Here is a 21,664-nt window from a genome sequence, read left to right on the forward strand (position 1 = left end):
TTCTCATTCCAAGGTCTCCTGCATACTTCCCCATCACAGCAGGTGACCCAGGCAGGCTGGAGCCTGGCCAGTGGGGAGGTTCTCTGCCATGTGGGTTGCAGCAAAAAGCACAAAACACTTTCCTATATACATCACATTCTTCTGTGTGCACACATATCCTTTATCCAGCTACAGAAATACATTTTAGCCCTCTGTATACTTTGGAAGAAGTGGGTGGAAAACCCGGTGCTTCTTCACACCAAGCTCAGAAATATCCCCAGTGGACGTAGGGCCCCTGTTCACTACAGATTTTGAAGGACTTGAGGAAACCTGAACAGTTATTTCCTCTGAGTTGCACACAGGGACGCAAACAAACATGCTGTCACCTAGTAGGGTTTGAGATCAGAAGTGTGTGCCCAGAAATCTGTATACTTAATATGAATTAATTAAGCTAAAATAGATCTGTGCTATTTTTCAGTTACATACATCGGGATTTTATGTTCTGTCTCCCCGTAGACTGTGTCACAGACAACCCAGGTCACTAAGAGCTGGGCCATTTAGCAGTCTAATAAAACTTGACACCAATCCTTATGTAATTGGTGCCCACTGATTGACAACTAATAATAAGCTCTTCCTCTCCTTTTTCCCAAATCTTGTTCTACTTATTCCATAGCGAGAAAACCTGTTAACACACTCCTATGAGCTCAGACCAGCTTCAGTTCATTCCAGATATGCTTCTCTTAGTGTGGAGTCAACCTGGGGCCTCGCACACGGCCTTGGGTCTAGGTTCCCATGCAGTTAGGAGGGTGTTTTAGTCATGAAGGGGGCATTGCCAAAAGGAAGCAGTTCAGGTTCAGCCAACCATATGACTCTTTTTTGTTTCTTTTAGATTTTCGATCACCAGTCAGTTCTTCCCTCATATCCCTTAGTTACTTATTTATTCTTTACTCTCTATGAAGGGGCATTCATTTCTCAACAGGAGTTTCCAGGTTTGGATAAGCTAAGTCCTGCATGTTCAGGCACCAGCACCCCACGGGGAAATGTTCTGGCATCCCATAGCCCCATGAGTCCGGAGAGCATCAAGATGACCCATCGGCACAGGTATGGCCTTAGGGCTGGGGAGGGTTCCCTCTGGAGAGGTGAGTCTAAATTGTCAAGGGTCAGACAAAAGAGTCCTTGTGTATACTCATATTCCCTCTTACCCATGCACACAGCAAACACTTATGTGGCTCCTGCCATAGGACCCACACCCTGCATTCAGTCAGTCACTATCCTGGTTAAGGGAAGTGTATACATGATATTGTGGCAGCATGGAGGAGGGGGCATTTGGGGAAGTCTTGAAGGATAAATAGATGTTTGCTAGGGGTTAGGAGGGTGATAGGGCAAGATCTAGGCAAATTGACTGACACATGCAGAAGCCTCAAGATATGAACAAGCCAGCCTGGTCAGCACTCTGAGTAGAGTCAAGTGGCTGGAGTGCAGGATTCCAGGGCATGGAAAAGGGGATAGGACCAACTCTGAATGGGCCTTGTTCATGCAGGCCTTTGGACTTGATCCCAAGGAGAATGAGGATCACCAAGTCAGTTTTAAGGAAGAAACAGCATAGTGATGTGAACATCAAAGACTGGTTTGCCTGGGCTCAACTGAGAATACTGAAAGTCTCTAGGCCAGGAAGGCCAGGTTGGAGGAGGAGACCAGTGAGAGGAGCCCCTCACTTAGGCTTGTTTTCCAGTGTGAGTGGCAACTCAGCACAGAATGGGCACTTAGGAACAAATGAATGAGAGGTTTTCCTGGTATTGCTAGAGGAGAGCTATTGACAAGCCTTTTGGCCACAGATGTGGAAAGAGGACTGCAGATAGTTCACAGCCGGCTATTTTGGTAGCTTCCCACACTAGGAAGAAGCCTCTGACCAAGGAGCAGATCCCATCATGGTGTGGGGGGTGGAGGGGTGGGCACTGACCCAGACTAATACCCCATAGAAAGGGGGACCTGAGATCTTTGACCTGATTTGGCATATCTCTTTATTCCTCCTGAGAAACTGCTAATGTCGTTAAACTGAGTGGCCATAAGCCATGTAGCTGTAGATAGAGGCTTGTCCGGTGTACCACACCATTGTCTCTCCCAGACCAAGGGCTCCTGAGTAGCAGGGTACAGCTCAGGACTGCTCCAGGCCTCAGATGGGTATGAGCATTGGCTGTGGAACCCTCCAAACCGGTGGTAGCTGAAACCAGGGATGACTGTTCCACACATTCTGCTCTATTGTCCCCCTGCCACCTGCCATCGGCCTGACTCCTCCCTATTTCCCACTCTTGCTCACAGCCCCATGAACTTGATGGGCACAGGCCGCCATTCATCATCCTCTCTCTCCTCACATGCGTCTAGTGAAGCAGGAAACATGGTGATGCTGGGCGACGGCTCCATGGGCGATGCTCCCGAGGACCTGTACCACCACATGCAGGTACAGAGCTGTCCAGGGAGAGTGGGCCAGGGCACCATGCCTACAGGACTCACCTTGCTGTTGCAATGTCTGATCTGAGGGCTGGCAACCCTGCCTAATTCTCTAGCTCCGAATTCAGAACACCCCTCATCAGAGCTAGAAAGCCGCCTTTCCTCCACACACCATCCTAAGTATCAGTTCCCAGGCCTTATTTCCCAAGAAGAAAATCCAGCTTCAGCCCTGGTTGCTTTAAGAGATCCCATGGGAAAGATCCTCTGCCAGAGTGCCCCCTTGCCTGGCATTCCTGTTGGCTTAGTCCTGCTTCCTCCGTGGTCACCGTAGTATGGCCAGCCCAACAACTTTGTTCCATATGGGTGGTATGGGTGGCCCCTAGTGCCCAACCATTAGCCTGGCCTCCATCAGGGCTCAGGGTATAGCATAAGGCACTGGGGCAGAGCACCTCAGGGCATGAAAAAGCCAACTCTGTGCCAGCCCTAAAGTCCTGGCCATTCAGACCTCTATCCTGCTGATTTTTCTCCCTTTGCAGCTTGCGTATCCCAACCCCAGGTACCAGGGCTCGGTCACCAACGTCTCTGTTCTGTCCTCGTCCCAGGCAAGCCCTTCTTCCTCCAGCCTGAGTTCCACTCACTCAGCACCATCCCAGATGATTACCTCTGCCCCTTCCAGTGCCCGAGGTAAGGACGGCAGGGTGCTGCTTGCAGACTGGAGAAGAGAGGTCTTCATGAACCCCACTCAGCTTCCCGTTATCTGTGACTGTGTCATTGAGAGCAGCCCTGTGACTTAGAGAATACTCATTTGTGCTTTTACCACTAGGGACTCAAGTGTTCCTGCCTCCAGGCCTCTTCTCTGGCTGGCTTTAGACTCCACTCTGAGCAGTGGCTGCTGCTGTGTAGCCATTGCATTTCTACCTCAGTGAAAGGACACACAGCTTAGAAGAAAGCTCACTTCTTTCTCATTGAAATTTTTGCTAGAACAAAGATCAAAGTCAAGGCAAAAGTCAGTATTTTGTCTTGAGGAATCAGGCATGATGACAAAATATGGAAAGTAAATCGGGAGACTAAAATTAACCCTGGAAAATGTTATTCTAAAACAGTAACAGCAACCAAAAAGTTTTTCTTCAGTTGGGAAAGGCTTTCTCAGAAGAGATGGCTCTGTAAAAACCTATTTACTTTGCCAATTATTACTTGATTTCTAGTTCAGTTGAATAAATATTGTTCTTTGAGAGCCAGCATCTTTTTCACATTCTAATCCTAGTTCCCAAGTGAAAGTTGATTCTGCCCTTGTAGACAGAAACATTTGCTGTGGAATGGAAATTAGCTGTGGTAAATAGGATCTAATGCTTTCCAGGGTTGGCTTTGCAGGGTAGTGACAGTGGTCTGAACTTGCCAACCAGTCACTTGCTCTTGCTTCCAGGCTTCAGAAGGAGGGAGTCTCTTTGTTCTTCTCATTATTATGAAACCAAAGAAAAATAGCACAAATGTATTTATTTATTTATTTTTATTATTGTACTTTAAGTTCTGTGGTACATGTGCACACGTGCAGGTTTGTTACATATGTATACGTGTGCCATGCTGGTGTCCTGCGCCCATTAATTCGTCATTTACATTGGGTATATATTCTAATGCTATCCCTTCCCCCTCCTGCCACCCCACAACAGTCCCCAGTGCTGATGTTCCCCACCCTGTGTCCAAGTGTTCTCATTGTTCAATTCCCACCTATGAGTGAGAACATGCAGTGTTTGGTTTTCTGTCCTTGCAATAGTTTGCTCAGAATGATGGTTTCCAGCTTCATCCATATCCCTACAAAGGACATGAATTCATCCTTTTTTATGGCTGCATAGTATTCCATGGTGCATATGTGCCACATTTTCTTAATCCAATCTATCATTGATGGACATTTGGGTTGGTTCCAAGTCTTTGCTATTGTGGATAGTGCTGCCATAAACATATGTGTGCATGTGTCTTTATAGCAGCATGATTTATAATCCTTTGGGTATATACCTGGTAATGGGATGGCTGGGTCAAATGGTATTTCTAGTTCTAGATCCTTGAGGAATCGCCACACTGTCTTCCACAATGGTTGAACTAGTTTACAGTCCCACCAACAGTGTAAAAGTGTTCCTATTTCTCCACATCCTCTCCAGCACCTGTTGTTTCCTGGCTTTTTAATGATCACCATTCTAACTGGTGTGAGATGGTATCTCTTTGTGGTTTTGATTTACATTTCTCTGATGACCAGTGATGATGAGCATTTTTTCATGTGTCTGTTCGCTGCATAAATGTCTTGTTTTGAGAAGTGTCTGTTCATATCCTTTTCCCACTTTTTGATGGGGTTGTTTGTTTTTTTTCTTATAAATTTGTTTAAGTTCTTTGTAGATTCTGGATACTAGCCCTTTGTCAAATGGGTAGATTGTAACAATTTTCTCCGATTCTGTAGGTTGCCTGTTCACTCTGATGGTAGTTTCTTTTGCTGTGCAGAAGCTCTTTAGTTGAATTAGATCCCATTTGTCAATTTTGGCTTTTGTTGCCGTTGCTTTTGGTGTTCTAGTCATGAAGTCCTTGCCCATGCCTATGTCCTGAATGGTATTACCTAGGTTTTCTTCTAGGGATTTTATGGTTTTAGGTCTAACATTTAAGTCTTTAATCCATCTTGAATTAATTTTTGTATAAGGTATAAGGAAGGGATCCTGTTTCAGCTTTCTACACATGGCTAACCAGTTTTCCCAGCACCATTTATTAAATAGGGAATCCTTTGCCCATTTCTTGTTTTTGTCAGGTTTGTCAAAGATCAGATGGTTGTAGATGTGCAGTACTATTTCCAAGGGCTCTATTCTGTTCCATTGGTCTATATCTCTGTTTTGTTACCAGTACCATGCTGTTTTGGATACTGTAGCCTTGTAGTATAGTTTGAAGTCAGGTAGTGTGATGCCTCCAGCTTTGTTCTTTTGCCTTAGGATTGCCTTGGCAGTGCAGGTTCTTTTTTGGTTCCATATGAACTTTAAAGTAGTTTTTCCCAATTCTGTGAAAAAAGTCATTGGTAGCTTGATGGGGATGGCATTGAATCTATGAATTACCTTGGGCAATATGGCCATTTTCACGCTATTGATTCTTCCTATCCATGAGCATGGAATGTTCTTCCATTTGTTTATGTCCTCTTTTATTTCGTTGAGCAGTGATTTGTAGTTCTCCTTGAAGAGGTCCTTCACATCCCTTGTTAGTTGGATTCCTAGGTATTTTATTATCTTTGAAGCAATTGTGAATGGGAGTTCACTCATGATTTGGCTCTCCGTTTGTCTGTTATTGGTATATAGGAAGGCTTGTGATTTTTGCACATTGATTTTGTATCCTGAGACTTCACTGACGTTGCTTATCAGCTTAAGGAGATTTTGGGCTGAGACGATGGGGTTTTCTAAATATACAATCATGTTATCTGCAAACAGGACAATTTGACTTCCTCTTTTCCTGATTGAATACCCTTTATTTCTTACTCTTGCCTGATTGCCCTGGCCAGAACTTCCAACACTATGTTGAATAGGAGTGGTGAGAGAAGGCATCCCTGTCTTGTGCCAGTGTTCAAAGGGAATGCTTCCAGTTTTTGCCCATTCAGTATGATATTGGCCGTGGGTTTGTCATAAGTAGCTCTTATTATTTTGAGATATGTTCCATCAATACCTAGTTTATTGAGAGTTTTTAGCATGAAGCACTGTTGAATTTTGTCAAAGGCCTTTTCTGCATCTATTGAGATAATCATGTGGTTTTTGTCTTTGGTTCTGTTTATGTGATGGATTACGTTAATTGATTTGCATATGTTGAACCAGCCTTGCATCCCAGGATGAAGCCAACTTGATCGTGGTGGATAAGCTTTTTGATGTGCTGCTGGATTCAGTTTGCCAGTATTTCACTGAGGATTTTTGCATCAATGTTCATCAGAGATAGTGGTCTAAAGTTCTCTTTTTTTGTTGTGTCTCTGCCAGGCTTTGGTATCAGGATGATATTAGCCTCATAAAATGAGTTAGGGAGGATTCCCTCTTTTTCTATTGATTGGAATAGTTTCAGAAAGAATGGTACCAGCTCCTCTTTGTACCTCTGGTAGAATTTGGCTGTGAATCCATCTGGTCCTGAACTTTTTTTAGATGGTAGGCTATTAATTATTGCCTTAATTTCAGAACCTGTTATTGGTCTATTCAGGGATTCAACTTCTTCCTGGTTTAGTCTTGGGAGGGTGTATGTGTCCAGGAATTTATCCATTTCTTCTAGATTTTCTAGTTTATTTGCATAGAGGTGTTTATAGTATTCTCTGATGGTAGTTTGTATTTCTGTGAGATCGGTGGTGATCCCCTTTATCATTTTTTATTGCATCGATTTGATTCTTCTGTCTTCTTTATTGGTGTTGCTAGCGGTCTATCAATTTTGTTGATCTTCTCAAAAAAACCAGCTCCTGGATTCATTGATTTTTGTGTGTGTGTGTGTGTGTGTGTGTCTCTATCTCCTTCAGTTCTGTTCTGATCTTAGTTATTTCTTGCCCTCTGCTAGCTTTTGAAGTGTTTGCTCTTGCTTCTCTAGTTCTTTTAATTGTGATATTAGGGTGTCAATTTTAGGTCTTTCCTACTTTCTCTTGTGGGGATTTAGTGCTCTAAATTTCCCTCTACATACTGCTTTAAATGTGTCCCAGAGATTCTGGTATGTTGTGTCTTTGTTCTCACTGGTTTCAAAGAACATCTTTATTTCTGCCTTCATTTCATTGTGTACCCAGTAGTCATTCAGGAGCAGGTTGTTCAGTTTCCATGTAGTTGAGCAGTTTTTAGTGAGTGTCTTAATCCTGAGTTCTAGTTTGATTGCACTGTGGTCTGAGAGAGAGTTTGTTATAATTTTTGTTCTTTACATTTGCTGAGGAGTGCTTTACTTCCAACTATGTGGTCAATTTTGGAATAAGTGTGATGTGGTGCTGAGAAGAATGTATATTCTGTTGATTTGGGATGGAGAGTTCTGTAGATGTGTATTAGATCCGCTTGGTGCAGAGTTGAGTTCAATTCCTGGATATCCTTGTTAACTTTCTGTCTCGTTGATCTGTCTAATGTTGACAGTGGGGTGTTAAAGTCTCCCATTATTATTGTGGGGGAGTCTAAGTCTCTTTGTAGGTCTCCAAGGACTTGCTTTATGAATCTGGGTGCTCCTGTGTTGGGTGCATATATATTTAGGATAGTTAACTCTTCTTGTTTGAATTGATCCCTTTACCATTATGTAATGGCCTTCTGTGTCTCTTTTGATCTTTGTTGGTTTAAAGTCTGTTTTATCAGAGATTAGGATTGCAACCCCTGCTTTTTTTGTTTTCCATTTGCTTGGTAGACCTTCCTCTATCCCTTTATTTTGAGCCTATGTGTGTCTCTGTATGCGAGATGGGTCTCCTGAATACAGCACACTGATGGGTCTTGACTCTTTATCCAACTTGCCAGTCTGTGTCTTATAATTGGAGCATTTAGCCCATTTACATTTAAGGTTAATATTGTTATGTGTGAATTTGATCCTGTCATTATGATGTTAACTGGTTATTTTGCTCATTAGTTGATGCAGTTTATTCCTAGCATCCATGGTCTTTACAATTTGGCATGTTTTTGCAGTGGTTGGTACCGGTTGTTCCTTTCCATGTCTAGTGCTTCCTTCAGGAGCTCTTGTAAGGCAGGCCTGGTGGTGACAGAATCTCTTAGCATTTGTTTGTCTGTAAAGGATTTTATTTCTCCTTCACTTATGAAGCTTAATTTGGCTGGATATGAAATTCTGGGTTGAAAATTCTTTAAGAATGTTGAATATTGGCCCCCACTCTCTTCTGGCTTGTAGAGTTTCTGCCGAGAGATCCACTGTTAGTCTGATGGGCTTTCCTTTGTGGGTAACCCGACCTTTCTCTCTGGCTGCCCTTAACATTTTTCCCTTCATTGCAACTTTGGTGAATCTGGCAATTATGTGTCTTGGAGTTGCTGTTCTCGAGGAGTATCTTTGTGGCATTCTCTGTATTTCCTGAATTTGAATGTTGGCCTGCCTCGCTAGATTCGGGAAGTTCTTCTGGATAATATCCTGAAGAGTGTTTTCCAACTTGGTTCCATTCTCCCCGTCATGAATAGGAGCAGCTCCAGTCTGCAGCTCCCAGTGTGAGTGACACAGAAAACAGGTGATTTCTGCATTTCCAACTGAGGTACCGGGTTCATCTCACAAGGGCTTGTCAGACAGCGGGTGCAGCCCACGGAGCAGGGCGGGACATCGCCTCACCCAGGAAGCGCAAGGGGTCAGGGAATTCCCTTTCCTAGCAAAGGGAAGCCATGACAGATGGTACCTGGAAAATCAGGACACTCCCACCCTAATACTGCGCTTTCCCGATGGCCTTAGCAAACGGCACACCAGGAGATTATATCCCGCGCCTGGCTCGGAGGATCCCACGCCTGTGGAGCCTCGCTTACCTCTGTCTCAGCAGTCTGAGAGCAAACTGCGAGGTGGCAGCGAGGCTGGGGGAGGGGTGTCCGCCATTGCTGAGGCTTAAGTAGGTAAACAAAGTGGCCGGGAAGCTCAAACTGGGTGGAACCCACCGCAGCTCAAGGAGGCCTGCCTGCCTCTGTAGACTCCACCTGTAGGGGCAGAGCATAGCTGAACAAAAGGCAGCAGAAACTTCTGCAGAATTAAACATCCCTGTCTGACAGCTTTGAAGAGAGCAGTGGTTCTCCCAGCATGGAGTTTGAGATCTGAGAATGGACAGACTGCCTCCTCAAGTGGGTCCTTGACCCCCGAGCAGTCTAACTGGGAGGCATCTCCCAGTATTTGGCAACTGACACCTCATAAGGCAGGGTGCCCCTCTGAGACAAATCTTCCAGAGGAGGGATCAGACAGCAACATTTGCTGTTCTGCAGCCTCCACTGGTGATACCCGGGCAAACCGGGTCTGGAGTGGACCTCCAGCAAACTCCAATAGACCTGCACCTGAGGGTCCTGACTGTTAGAAGGAAAACTAACAAATAGAAAGGACATCCGTACCAAAACCCCATCTGTACATCACCATCATCAAAGACCAAAGGTAGATAAAACCACAAAGATGGGGAGAAACCAGAGCAGAAAAGCTGAAAATTCTAAAAATCAGAGCACCTCTTCTCCTCCAGAGGAATGCAGCTCCTTGCCAGCAATGGAACAAAGCTGGACGGAGAATGACTTTAACGAGTTGAGAGAAGGAGGCTTAGACGATCAGTAATAACAAACTTCTCTCAGCTAAAGGAGGATGTTCGAACCCATCACAAAGAAGCTAAAAACCTTGAAAAAAGAGTAGATGAATGGCTAACTAGAATAAGCAGTGTAGAGAAGTCCTTAAATGACCTGATGGAGCTGAAAACCATGGCACGAGAACTACGTGATGCATGCACAAGCTTCAGTAGCCGATTTGATCAACTGGAAGAAAGGGTATCAGTGATTGAAGATCAAATGAATGAAATGAAGCGAGAAGAGAAGTTTAGAGAAAAAAGAGTAAAAAGAAACGAACAAAGCCTCCAAGAAATATGGGACTATGTGAAAAGACCAAATCTACGTCTGAATGGTGTAACAGTACAAATTTATGACATGAGAGGTCGTTAAGGAAAGAAGCTCTCCAAAGCACAGAAACCCATGAAGCCCACAACTGGGAGTGATGGAGAGAAGCCCACAGTAGGAGTGATGGCCATGTGGCACAGTGAAAAGATGCAGTGACCACCTGGGAAAAGCCTTGGCGGATTGTAGAGGGAAGTGGAGTAAGGTTGCAGCAGGCAGTCAGACTTCCACCTGAAGTATTCAGACCAAGCCCTAATTTCCAGGGCAAGGGGATTAAGGCCACCTAGCCAGTTCATGGCCAAGCTAAGTTTGGTTCACAAATCTTTCACTCACCAGCCCTCACTCTCATGCCCATTCCACTGCCCATATTGCCTCCCTAGCATGGACTCTGAGGTCAGAAAAGGGGAGCCAGCATTTGAAAGCAGACATTTCTAGTACTAAATAGGACAAATGAACCAAAAGATTGGTGCATGCTGAAGATTTGTCAGTATGTGCAGGCTGCAGACATAGAGAAGGAGCAGTGATACGTGTTATGAAGAAGGCACATTGAAAGACAGCCTTGGGAATAAAAAGAAACCCTGAGCGATGAATGCCACAGTTGAGGTTGGCATTTACAGTATCTTCAGGTAAATAGTCCTGAACAGAGCTGCAGAAACAGATTTTGTAATCCCTCTGGTTTTGTTTTTTTCCCTAACCTAAAGCATATCTAAGATATGCTCAGACATATCTAAGACTTTATCTGGTATTCTTGCTGAGGACAGATCTCTGAATCATGATGACTGATAAACACAGAAGGCAACCAAGGATGAACATTTGAACTCAATTACACTCTGACATTGGTCAGACACTTCCTCTAGGCTGTTTCAGATACTCAGTGTCCTGAAAAGAAGAAAGAGGAGGAATAAGCAGGCCCTGCTGTTGGGGACCTCACAGGCTGGCGGTTACCACCTTTTCCTTCCAGCTATTGACTGATTTATTCACTTATCAAGCTTTTACTGAATGCTCGTGAGGAATCTGCATGGCTCTTGCCTTAGGGGCAGGTGGTGCACTAAGTCAGTGCTGAATAGAGAGAAATTATCTTCTCCTTGTTTGGAAATAACTCCTTTTTACTTCAAATGACTTGGTTATCTGTTGCTGCATAATAAACCACCCCCAAAACTTCTGAAAACAATCTATTATCATCTCTTATTCTGTGGGTTTACAGGGCTCACTGAGCAATTCTTACTTGGAGTCAGATGTCACTGGCTGGAATCATCTAAAGGCTCAGCTGGGCTGGATATTCGAGATGGCTCACATACGTGGCTGACAATTGATGCTGGTGGTCAGCTGGGGGTGCGGCTGGGGCTGTCAACTTGAGCCCCTACATATGACCTTTCCATGTGACTTAGACTTCTCACAGCATGGCAGCTGATTATCCCCAGAGAAAGCATTCCAAGAGACCCAGGAAGAAGCCTCAAGGCTCCTTTTTACCCAGCCTTGGATGTCCCAGGAAGTCCCCATGTTTCTATTGTCTCGTCAAGTCACTAATGTCAACCCAGATACCAGAGAGGGGAATGAGATTACACCTCATGTTGTAAGGAATGGCGTGTGTGTTTTGGGAGGGAAGGCGTTGATGGTCACCATTTTTGGAGAGGAGCTGTCACAATGGCCAAACTCCGGAAGGAAGGCTGAGAGAAGGCCCTTCCCTTTTGGGGGTAAATATTAAGTGCAAAAATAAGCAAAATGGTTAACTAGAACTGGGCCCAAAGAGAATAGTGACAAGATCAGAGGAAGTAAGAAAGAAAGGAAGTCCCTTCTAGACCACAACTTCCATACAATCCGTGTGCAGGCTCATCTGGAGAAAGGTGCAGGTCCTACATCTGTCAAGCACGGTGTTAGGCCCTGGGAGACAAAATAGAAGGGTCTGTGTGACATGGCATCATAGAGAAAGACTGATACTTTCAAATGCATGTAGTAGATGTAGATGCACTCTGGGCTAAAAAGGGAGGAAACAGTCCACTCTGTTTGAGGTTTGTGTTTGGTATTACCAGGGAGGGGAAAGCTTTCATAAAGGTGATCTTGAGGGAAGTCCTTTGCATTGGGGTTACTTTCCCCACTCTCAAGAGTGGTCATGAGACCAGTGGCCTTCCTTGCCATACCCATGGACACTGCTGTGATTCCTGTTGCTTTGGAGATGTCAGAGAGGAATGGCCTGCAAGGCAGTCTAAACTCTTGTGAGTTGACAGCTCCCCCTGCTGATCAAAAGGCTGATTGGAGCTAGGAAACAGGGATTTTGAATAATCCTTAAGTAATTCATTGACACTAGGGTTTACTAGACTACAACTCACATAATTTAGAAGTCCCATGAACACAGAAACCCTTGTGGTGTTCAAATGTTTTCATGAAAAGTAACCATCACCTTCTCCTACCATGGGATTGGCTGCCCAGGGCAGAGGGCAGGGGGAGGGAAGTGAAGTGGTACGGGTAAAAAATTTAGTGGTGGCACAGAGCACCCCTTTGTGGCCACCATAGCCAGAGAGACCACCATAACAAGAGTCTGAATCTTCAGCAGAGCCCCTGAGCCCTGGCTACAGCCTTCAGGCTTCTGTATCTCCATCCTAACCCCCTCACACAGATCAGCATATTGAGTATGCAGATGTGGGGCTTTCTTTATGAGCTGTGAGCTCCATGAGGTGAGAGATCACAGACAACCTAAGCAAGACAGTATACCAGGTTCCAATCACATGCTTGGTGTGGAATGGGCATTAGATATGGGTTTGATGTTACTGAGTTGGTCTAAAAGTGCTGTGTTTTTTTGTGCATACTGAACAGAGAGTAGTCCTGTCTAGAGCTGTGGGCTGCAAGGCTCAGGAAGCATTCTGAGAGTTTCTTGCTGGGAAAGCATTATATCAGTCAGTGAGAATAGGTGCTTTTTCCATTTCTCTTTACATAGCCATCTTCTTGAGGTTGCCTAAGAGTACAGGTTCTAAAAGAGAACATAGAAACCAGTAAAATCACAAAATAGCAATTCAGGTTGAGTTTTAAAAATCATACTTTATGGCCGGGCGCGGTGGCTCAAGCCTGTAATCCCAGCACTTTGGGAGGCCGAGGCGGGCGGATCACAAGGTCAGGAGATCGAGACCACAGTGAAACCCCGTCTCTACTAAAAATACAAAAAATTAGCTGGGCGCGGTGGCGGGCGCCTGTAGTCCCAGCTACTCAGGAGGCTGAGGCAGGAGAATGGCGGGAACCCGGGAGGCGGAGCTTGCAGTGAGCCGAGATCGCGCCACTGCACTCCAGCCTGGGCAACAGCGTGAGACTCCGTCTCAAAAAAAAAAAAAAAAAAAAATCATACTTTATTCATTCTCTTACAAGTGAAAGAACATTTTTTAACGACTGGGTCTTAAAGCCAGCCCTGAGGTTCTACAAACAGGATTACTCAGACCAACTGTGGAAAAAGTTACATTACTGGTATTTATTAAGCTGACTTCTTCAAAGTATTTTAGTCTCATCTTCTTGGACTGACATGAATACAAGAGGAATTTCTCAAGGACTCCTGTGGCAAGCTGGCTGAAGAAGACTTATTTTTAGCTGTGTCCTGACAGTGCTGGCACTGCACACTCAAGGGAAAGCCCCAGAGACCCTGAGTTCCAGAGACACAGAGCCTCTAGGAGCTGCAGATTGACCCCAGCTGCAGATTCAGCTGGAGCCCATGGGTTGGTTTAAACTACCCAGCTTCACTCAGATGACACCCCAGACAGGGGTTTCAACCATAAGAGCCAGGCAGAGGTTTGAGGTCCAGTTGATCCTCCTGTGATGGCTCCGATTCCCCCAGTGGTTTCTCATGGATATGCTGGTATCTGGTACAATGAGCACATTTGGAGGGCCTTCCAAATTACCCATTCCCCCAGGAAAGCCAGCAAGTTACTCTTGCTGCTTCTGTGGAAGATCTTCTCAAGGACCATGGGTTGACAAGTTCCTGGACCTATGGCTGTGGCCTGAATCCATGGGGATGAGTCACACCACATGTGGCTTGGTGTGGCCTCCATAACAGTCCCTCAGGCTAGGGAAAATCACTGCACGCCACAGGAGTAGAACATGAATCAAGTCAACTAAAGAGCCTGGGTTAAAGCCCCATAATTTCCACATTAGTTCCATGAACCCTGAGTTCACGGAAGGGCAAGTGTCACAGAGCAAAACCCCAGAGAGCAACCTGAGTGCAGAGCCCTGGCCCCCAGCCAGCCTGGCTCTAGGGCTGCAGTAGGACTGGCAGGAAGGCAGAGGCCAGGCGCTGGGTACCTAGAATTTGGAGGGGGGGAAGCCTCTGAGAAAAGCCGGTAGGGAGCCAGGTGAGAACAGGGCCAGTGGTGTCAGAAGGTAAGTGTGTAAAGACACAGTATGTCAAGTAATAACAGTGTGGCTATGTTATCTGAGTGTGTCTGTCTCTGTGTGAGTGTCTCCATTGCAAGCTGGCCTGTTCCCATGCCTGGACCCCAGGAGAGCCCAGCATACAGGCCACACCCATTCCCTGATAGTGCTGGATGCAGGGAGCCCCTAGCCACCCTGCTCCAGTTCTTAACTCTCCTCACCCTCTGCTTCTGAGCATGGTGGGGGCTGTGTCAGCAGATCTGCATCTCACCAGCCTGCCGTATGTCAACCTTGGCTGGGACATGAGGTGCAGCCACTGCCACCATCTAACAACCAGGCTCTGCTTCATTCCTCCTGTGCTTGCTGAGTTCATCCTCACCCTAACTGCAAGGGACACCTACCCTGGTTCCCTAATCCTGAGGATGCTTGACTGCTGGACCCTCCATCTGTGGCTTGTCATCTGTGCTTGATTGTTCTCACTTGGTTACAGGCTCTCCCTCTCTGCCAGATAAGTACCGCCATGCCCGTGAAATGATGTTGTTGCTGCCCACATACCGGGACCGCCCAAGCAGTGCCATGTATCCAGCAGCCATCCTGGAGAACGGACAGGTAATAGACCCACCACACTGACTGCCCTCTGCTCCAAGGGAAGCCTGTGCTTCCCTCCTTGCATTTGCTGGGCCTTCTGCATTGTTCTACATGCCTCTCTCATTCCGCTGTAAGATCCCTCAAAAGGCTGCTGGGCTCCTGGATGTGGAGTGCAGTGAACCTGAGGACCAGCAATCCAGACAGAGTGTAGGCGTGAGTAGAATGGTGGCAGGAACCACCACTGGAACCAGCACTGCTCATGTAGCTATCTGTCCTTCCCGCCAGATTCCTGGACTCCTCATCCCTAAACAGTCTAGCGGAGGTCATTGGTTCTTTGCAGCCTGTCCTGAGAAGGCAGTGGTGGACACATTGGTCTGGAAGATGTTCTTCCTCCCTATTTGTGTGGCATCCTCACTGGAGCAAAGTCTGCCTCTTTTATTCATCCATCCAGCTGAAGTCCCTCACTACCTGCTGGGCTGTTCTATATGCCATTTGCACAACTCTCCAAATGCTCTGCCTGGGGACCTTGATCCAGAAGCTATAGGGATTAACTCCCTCCCCTGGGCAGTCTGCCCCCACCCTTCTATCAGGTTCCATAAAAGTCACCTCTCAGTGACCATTACCTAGCCTCAGAATGCCAGGAGTTTCTTAGTGGTACCTCCCTGTGCCTGATCGGCTCTGCCAGCTAGAGGGATGAGGTTTGCTTGGCAGCTGCCCATCAAAACAGCAAGTCCTGTCTGTGACACTAGGCTTGATGCTGTCCTTTCCTCTACCTTCGGCGCTAACACGGGCCTGTGCAGGGCCTCTCCAGGAGGCTAAACCTGTCAGTGCTCATGGGGAAGTGGGGATCTCTCTGGCCAGACAAAAGGATGCAAACAGATGCTCCCAGGTAGCTATGTTCTGTTTCTTGGGCCCTACATAAGACAACCTGGGTCCCAGCCAGATACTGGAGGATGATATCGCAAATATTGTGTATAGAAGCAATGAGAACCAGACATCCTGGACAGTCTTTCCTGGGGCTGACCAGGAGGTCTCAGTATATCTCAAGTGTGAGCTGTACCACTGCTTTGTTTTCGCTGTCTGATCTTGTAATGCCCTGTCTCTTGTGGCCCACAACACTGCCTCCCAAGATATAACTGGTTGTTTTCACTCTCTATAATGTTTATCTCCTTCCTTCAGCCGCCAAATTTCCAGCGAGCCCTGTTCCAGCAAGTGGTCGGAGCCTGCAAACCTTGCAGTGATCCCAATCTGTCTGTGGCTGAAAAAGGTATTGTTCCCCAGGTGGCCTTCCCCCCATGTCTGTCCCCATCGTGAGTGTCTGACTCTTGTCCCTGAGTACCAGCTGGCCAGGGCTAAGCCATACTTCAACACTCAGGTCTGTCTGTCTGTCCAGAATTCTGACCAATTCTTGTGCTCACTATTTAACCCATGTCTGGCTTGATGCTAAGGTTTATATCCTGTATCCCTCCTTCCCCAGGGCCTACCCTCAAAGAGGCCCCAGCTGCCTCCTGCCCTGAGCCCACCTTTATGGAAACTTGGGCTTGTGTGTGCAAACTGTAGACAACTACTTCCCTAGACTCCTCCCAACCACCCGCAGAATTCAGCAGGCCTTGTGGCCCCTTTGGTCCCTCTCAGCTTGGGCCCTCAGGGATCTTTCCTTGGAGCTCAGAATAGGCCATGGCGAAACAAGCCCCAAGAGGAAGGGGAAAGACATGCTATTTCCCAAAGACAGGCTTCTCCAAGTGAAGCCCAGGGTGCCCCAAAGGAGTCCAGTCCTCCTGTTGCCACTGTGGCCAGCAGCTGCTGTGAATTCATCTTTTATTGCCAGGCCACCAACCATACTGTGAGACTGAGCAATCCTCCTTAGACCTGTGGCTGTTTAGAGAGTGGGCATTTTACCCTGTGTTCTGCTTCTGCAAGCTGATGAAAGAAGCAGACTCAGACCTCATGACACAGAGATCCGAGTTAATTTTAACAGAGAGTAATACTAAGTGCAGAGCCTTCCTGCCACCCAGAACCTGGCCTCATATCCACCCCTCTCCTCATAGGTTCTCTGCCTAGCTGTTCCATCTATTGGAGTTTAGGGCACATTCAGTTCCCACCAATACAACCTATCATCCCCTATTCCATCAGAACATGTCCCTCCAAAGCTGTCATCATCACGTTATCATCATACCTGTTCATCGAGTGCTATGTGCTGTCCCCACTGTTATGCTCTGCCTTTGCTCATCATGGAGGACATACCTCTGTGTCCTCTTTAAAGAGACAAAAAACTGATGGGCACTGAAGCTGGGTGCCCCACCACAAAGGGCCTGGAGACTGGCTGAAGATGCCTTCATAGCTTCAAGGTCGCATATCCCGAAAACATGCAGCTTCTTGGACTTCTGCACCTGTGACCCAAAACAGAGTGCGCTTTTCGCCTGGAGGGCCAGAATCCACAGTGGCATTTCTTCAGCTGAGATGCAGAGCAACGTCAGAAGTAGCCAAGAGTCTAGATGGGCTTAGAGCTCAAACAGGTGCTGTTGGCCAGACCAGGACCCTACCCCAACCAGATACATTAGCGCTTCAGGCCTCAGGCCAAGGCCAGACTACATCAAGGAGCTGGACATGCCCACTACTAGGTGTGGAAGGAAAGGAGGGTTGTCTCAGAACAGAGGTGAGCCCAGAGCAAGCATATCCATACTACAAGGCCAGCATTTAGAGGGCAGCTAATCAGACATTTGCCCAGTGGCAACACACAGGCTGGAGTGTAGCTCCCTAAGTCTCTACCTGGATCCTCCAGGGCAGGAACTGTACATACTTGTCATCATTCTCTTGTCAGTCAGGGTTCTGAGTCCCATGAGGACTACATCTCTCACAGGTATCTCTTTTTGCCACGCAGTGACTCCCAGATCAGGCGAGCCTGCCCTCAGGACCATGGGCTATGCACTGGCGGCCTCAGGCCAGTGCTGGACAGTTGTTAATGGTGAGGGAGGGAGGCGACAGGATACAGTTGGGATCACCCCTCTTTTCCTACGATAAGTCATTCTATATTAGCCTTCCCTCTAGCCCCAGTGCACATGTGCTACATGACAAAGGTCTACTGGCCCCACTGCTCATAGACATCAGGCTGCAGGGCAAACTTGATGTTTTCTGGTTTACGTGGAGTCACTCAGGCAGGCACCCTTTTGTAAACCATTACAGCCCTGTCAGCTTTCTTCTCCCATAGCCTTCCTGGCCTAGAGCTCCTTTGAGCCATTGTGGGTGAACATCTGCACCCCTTAATTCTTCCAGGGCTAGGTGTGCATCTGAGATCCTGGGCTGTCCGAACCCCTTTAGGGAAGCTGCCCAGACCCATTTCCAAGCTTCCTATTCCCTGATACTTCTTTGGTGGCTTTTTATGGAGAAGGTGCTTTTTTTGGCAGAGAGGGGAAGGTGCAGGGAGCCTTAGCACCAAGAAGCTCATGCTGCATCTTGTAGAGAGTGTGGGTGAGTGGGCCTGTTCTTGGGATGGCTCAGGCTCTCTGAGGAGGCTATTTGGTGAAAGCCATCTGATGCTCATTAGATGCAGAATTATTTCCTCCTTTCAGGCAACAGCTAAGTGTCTTGCCTGCAACTCAATCGTTGGCACACCCCTCCTTCCTGCCACCAGCAATCAACAATACCAGGAGACTGGGTAGTTCTCCTCAGAACTGAGGCTGTTTAGACAGTGGAGTTTTACCCTGTGTTCTGCAAGCCCACACCAGTTCCTGAGCAATGAGGAAGATGATGATGATGGATGGATGTCACAATCTTATCCCTGGAGAGCTGAGGGGGCCCAGCCCTTCTGGCCACATCCTTTTCAAAGGACAGACTCTAGTTCCTTCCCTTCCAAAGCTTCTCAGCTCCCATTAGGCCCTGAAATTCCCCTCTCTGTGTCTAGACCAGGAAGAATCCAAACCTCAGGCTCAATGTAGCTACTACGGCCTGAGAACAAATCCAGTAACAGCACCTGGATTGTGAGCTGCTTCTCTGCTGCTAATAGCCCAAAGGGGAGAGTGGAGTTGCCTGGCTCCAACAGAGAAAGGACATATTTCTTTTTGCTGGTATTTGTTCTCTAGGAGGAGCTGGCCAAGAGAATTCACATGTCCACTGCTGCTTCTGCAGAGTGGCACCCTCAGACCCCAAGGTCCAGCCATCATTCCTCTCTCCTCCTGAAAAGTCTGTCATTCCAACTGTGGCTGAGGGGACAGTATTCTGGCAGTAGACTCCTTCTTTAACACAGAAGGGCACTCTGTGCTTCCCTTTATCCTGGGCCCACTGCACCCTGCATCCATGGCACGTGGGTGCTAGGAACTGGGGTTCTCTAGATGCCAAAGGGCACTCATGGGCTCCACAGCCCTCCCTCCTCCTGTTAGGAAGCAGTGAGTCCAGCTGAATCTGGGCTGCAGTTTCTTCCAACAGGTACCTGTCTTTGCTCCCTGCTTTTCCTACTGAGCCTGGGCAGTAGGAGAGCTGACTCTAGACTTTGGCAAGGAGCTCTATGTCCTGTGTTCTCTCTATATTCTCTCATTCTCATCTCTACTCTTCTGTCCTGTTTTCTCTTCTCCTCCTGGCGGATCCCAGAGGCTGCAGCTGTTCACTCCTTGCTGCACATTCAGCTGTCTCATCCTGAATACTCTTTAGATATAAGCTCACTCTGTTGCCCTCCTCTTAAGCAGCTTCAATCCCTGGGCAGTCTCCCCTGTGGGCCACAGTGCCTTGCTTGGCCAGTGATTTTATTTTTTTTTTTATTTTTTTTTTTTTTTTGAGACGGAGTCTTGCTCTGTCGCCCAGGCTGGAGTGCAGTGGCCAGATCTCCGCTCACTGCAAGCTCCGCCTCCCGGGTTCACGCCATTCTCCTGCCTCAGCCTCCCGAGCAGCTGGGACTACAGGCGCCCGCCACCTCGCCCGGCTAGTTTTTTTTTTGTATTTTTAGTAGAGACGGGGTTTCACCGTGTTAGCCAGGATGGTCTCGATCTCCTGACCTCGTGATCCGCCCGTCTCGGCCTCCCAAAGTGCTGGGATTACAGGCTTGAGCCACCGCGCCCGGCCAAGGCCAGTGTTTTTAGTTCCAGGTGCTGGCATGCCCCACACGTGTGCTGGATACATGGTGCACACTGGAGAAGCCACAGGCTGTACTTCTCCCAAAGGGTGGCTCAAGAAGTAACCTCCCTTCATGCCATCTGTTTCCACCCTTCAGCTGTGCCAGCAGCCCCCAGCAGCTGGAGTCTGGATAGCGGAGCCCAAGAGGCCCAGCCCTTCCTGTCTGCCCATATGGGGCGCATCCTGGCCCCCCCAGTGCCTCCCCGAAGCCTGCTGCATGGTAAGAAGACCTCCAGCGGGTCCCCAATAGTCCCTGGTCTCAGACTCTGCTCAAGGGCCACAGCAACAACCATCTAAGCTGAGAAGATTGGCCATTCTCTGGGCCGACTCAGCCAAAGCAAAAACACCCCCACCACAGGAAGGATCCTGCTGGGCTTTGGGGTCAGTGAGGTTTCTGAGTACAGCAGGTTAGCTCAGGAAGGCCATCCCAACTAGAAGGCTGAAGACAATGGAATTGACTTTGCCAGGCACACTTCTCACCAGACTGTTTCATCGCCTAGCAGTCGGCTACAGCTGCCGCTGCCTGAGGCCTGTTCCACAGACTCTGAAGCACTCAACTTTTCTGACTTCCTGTGTGGAGTGGGTTTCTTCTACCCCAGCAGCCTGTGTTTTGGAGAAGGCCAGTGTAAAGAGAGGTTTATCCATAGCCCTCAATGCTGAGGGGTCCCCGGGGGACTCTTCTCATGCCTGCCCAGTTGGCCCAGCAAGATGGTGCTGGCATGAAGCCTGTGCAGGGCCCCCAGCTGAGGCTCTGGTTCTGTTCCCTTTGCAGGTCATTACTCCCTACACTTTGACGCCTTCCACCACCCTCTGGGTGATACCCCCCCAGCCCTCCCTGCCCGGACCCTGCGCAAGGTAATGTACTGAAGCGGCAGCCCCACCAGGCTGTGAGATGAGTCATCTTGTCTGCTCTAGAACCACCCTTGGGGTCTACAGGAGGAACTGGAGCCCTCCCCTTCACCTCTCTCCCCAGCCTGGCAGAAGCTGGGGGTGGCCAGAGCCACACTTGAGCTGCAGTTGCACACTTGTGTCCTGCAGCAAATGTGATGGGGGCAGGGAGATCAGAGGGTCCTGGAGACAACACCACACAGTTCCAAGAGTGTGTGGGCAGTGAGCACTGGGAAACCTGGGGGCTGTCAGCCAGCACCAAGGTATCAACACACCATAGTTCGCTAGCTAAACAAACGTTCCTGTGGTGGATCAGAGAGCATTTCAAACTAGAATTCAGTAAAAGAAAGAACTTTATGAAAAACTCAGGAGAGTAAAATTTCCTACCTGTTAGTTTGTCTGCAAATTGGAAAAGACTGAGTCTATCACAGATTTTAGCAGCAGAATACATTCCTCTAGTCCATGGCCCACCAGGGTTCTTTCTGTCCCCCTCAACAGGCCTGATGACCCAGCCTTTATGTCAGTATCCCAGAGCCACCGACGGCAGCCTGGGACCTGGGACCAGGGGGCACCAATGCCCAGCAGCCAGGGCAGGGCCATTTTTTGGCCACTGAAATGCAGATGATTCTGGAGTTCCACTGGCTTACTTCAGGGTGGTGGGAGGAGCTGGGAGCTTGCTGCTGAAGAAACAAGAAACATGCTGTTGGTGAGGGTTAAAGTTCATTCATAAGCAGGCTCTTGGTCTT

General features: G+C 47.8%; 1 protein-coding gene across 17 annotated transcripts in view; it reads left to right on the top strand.

The window, feature by feature from the left end:
* The window catches only part of DOCK3 (dedicator of cytokinesis 3), a 687,722-nt gene that overhangs the window by 662,847 nt on the left and 3,211 nt on the right, over nucleotides 1-21,664 (top strand). For 4 of the 17 annotated variants that reach the window (XM_005547251.5, XM_005547253.5, XM_005547254.5 and 1 more), the window contains 7 exons: nucleotides 959-1,080; nucleotides 2,299-2,437; nucleotides 2,964-3,111; nucleotides 14,830-14,948; nucleotides 16,107-16,194; nucleotides 20,128-20,250; nucleotides 20,803-20,885. In XM_005547251.5, coding sequence (XP_005547308.1) covers nucleotides 959-1,080; nucleotides 2,299-2,437; nucleotides 2,964-3,111; nucleotides 14,830-14,948; nucleotides 16,107-16,194; nucleotides 20,128-20,250; nucleotides 20,803-20,885 — 822 coding nt within the window. The remainder of the gene's footprint in view (nucleotides 1-958; nucleotides 1,081-2,298; nucleotides 2,438-2,963; nucleotides 3,112-14,829; nucleotides 14,949-16,106; nucleotides 16,195-20,127; nucleotides 20,251-20,802; nucleotides 20,886-21,664) is intronic. The other 13 variants (XM_074032344.1, XM_074032349.1, XM_005547252.5 and 10 more) reach the window with 12 other exon arrangements.

Source organism: Macaca fascicularis, chromosome 2, assembly GCF_037993035.2.
Source record: "Macaca fascicularis isolate 582-1 chromosome 2, T2T-MFA8v1.1".
Taxonomy (NCBI): domain Eukaryota; kingdom Metazoa; phylum Chordata; class Mammalia; order Primates; family Cercopithecidae; genus Macaca; species Macaca fascicularis.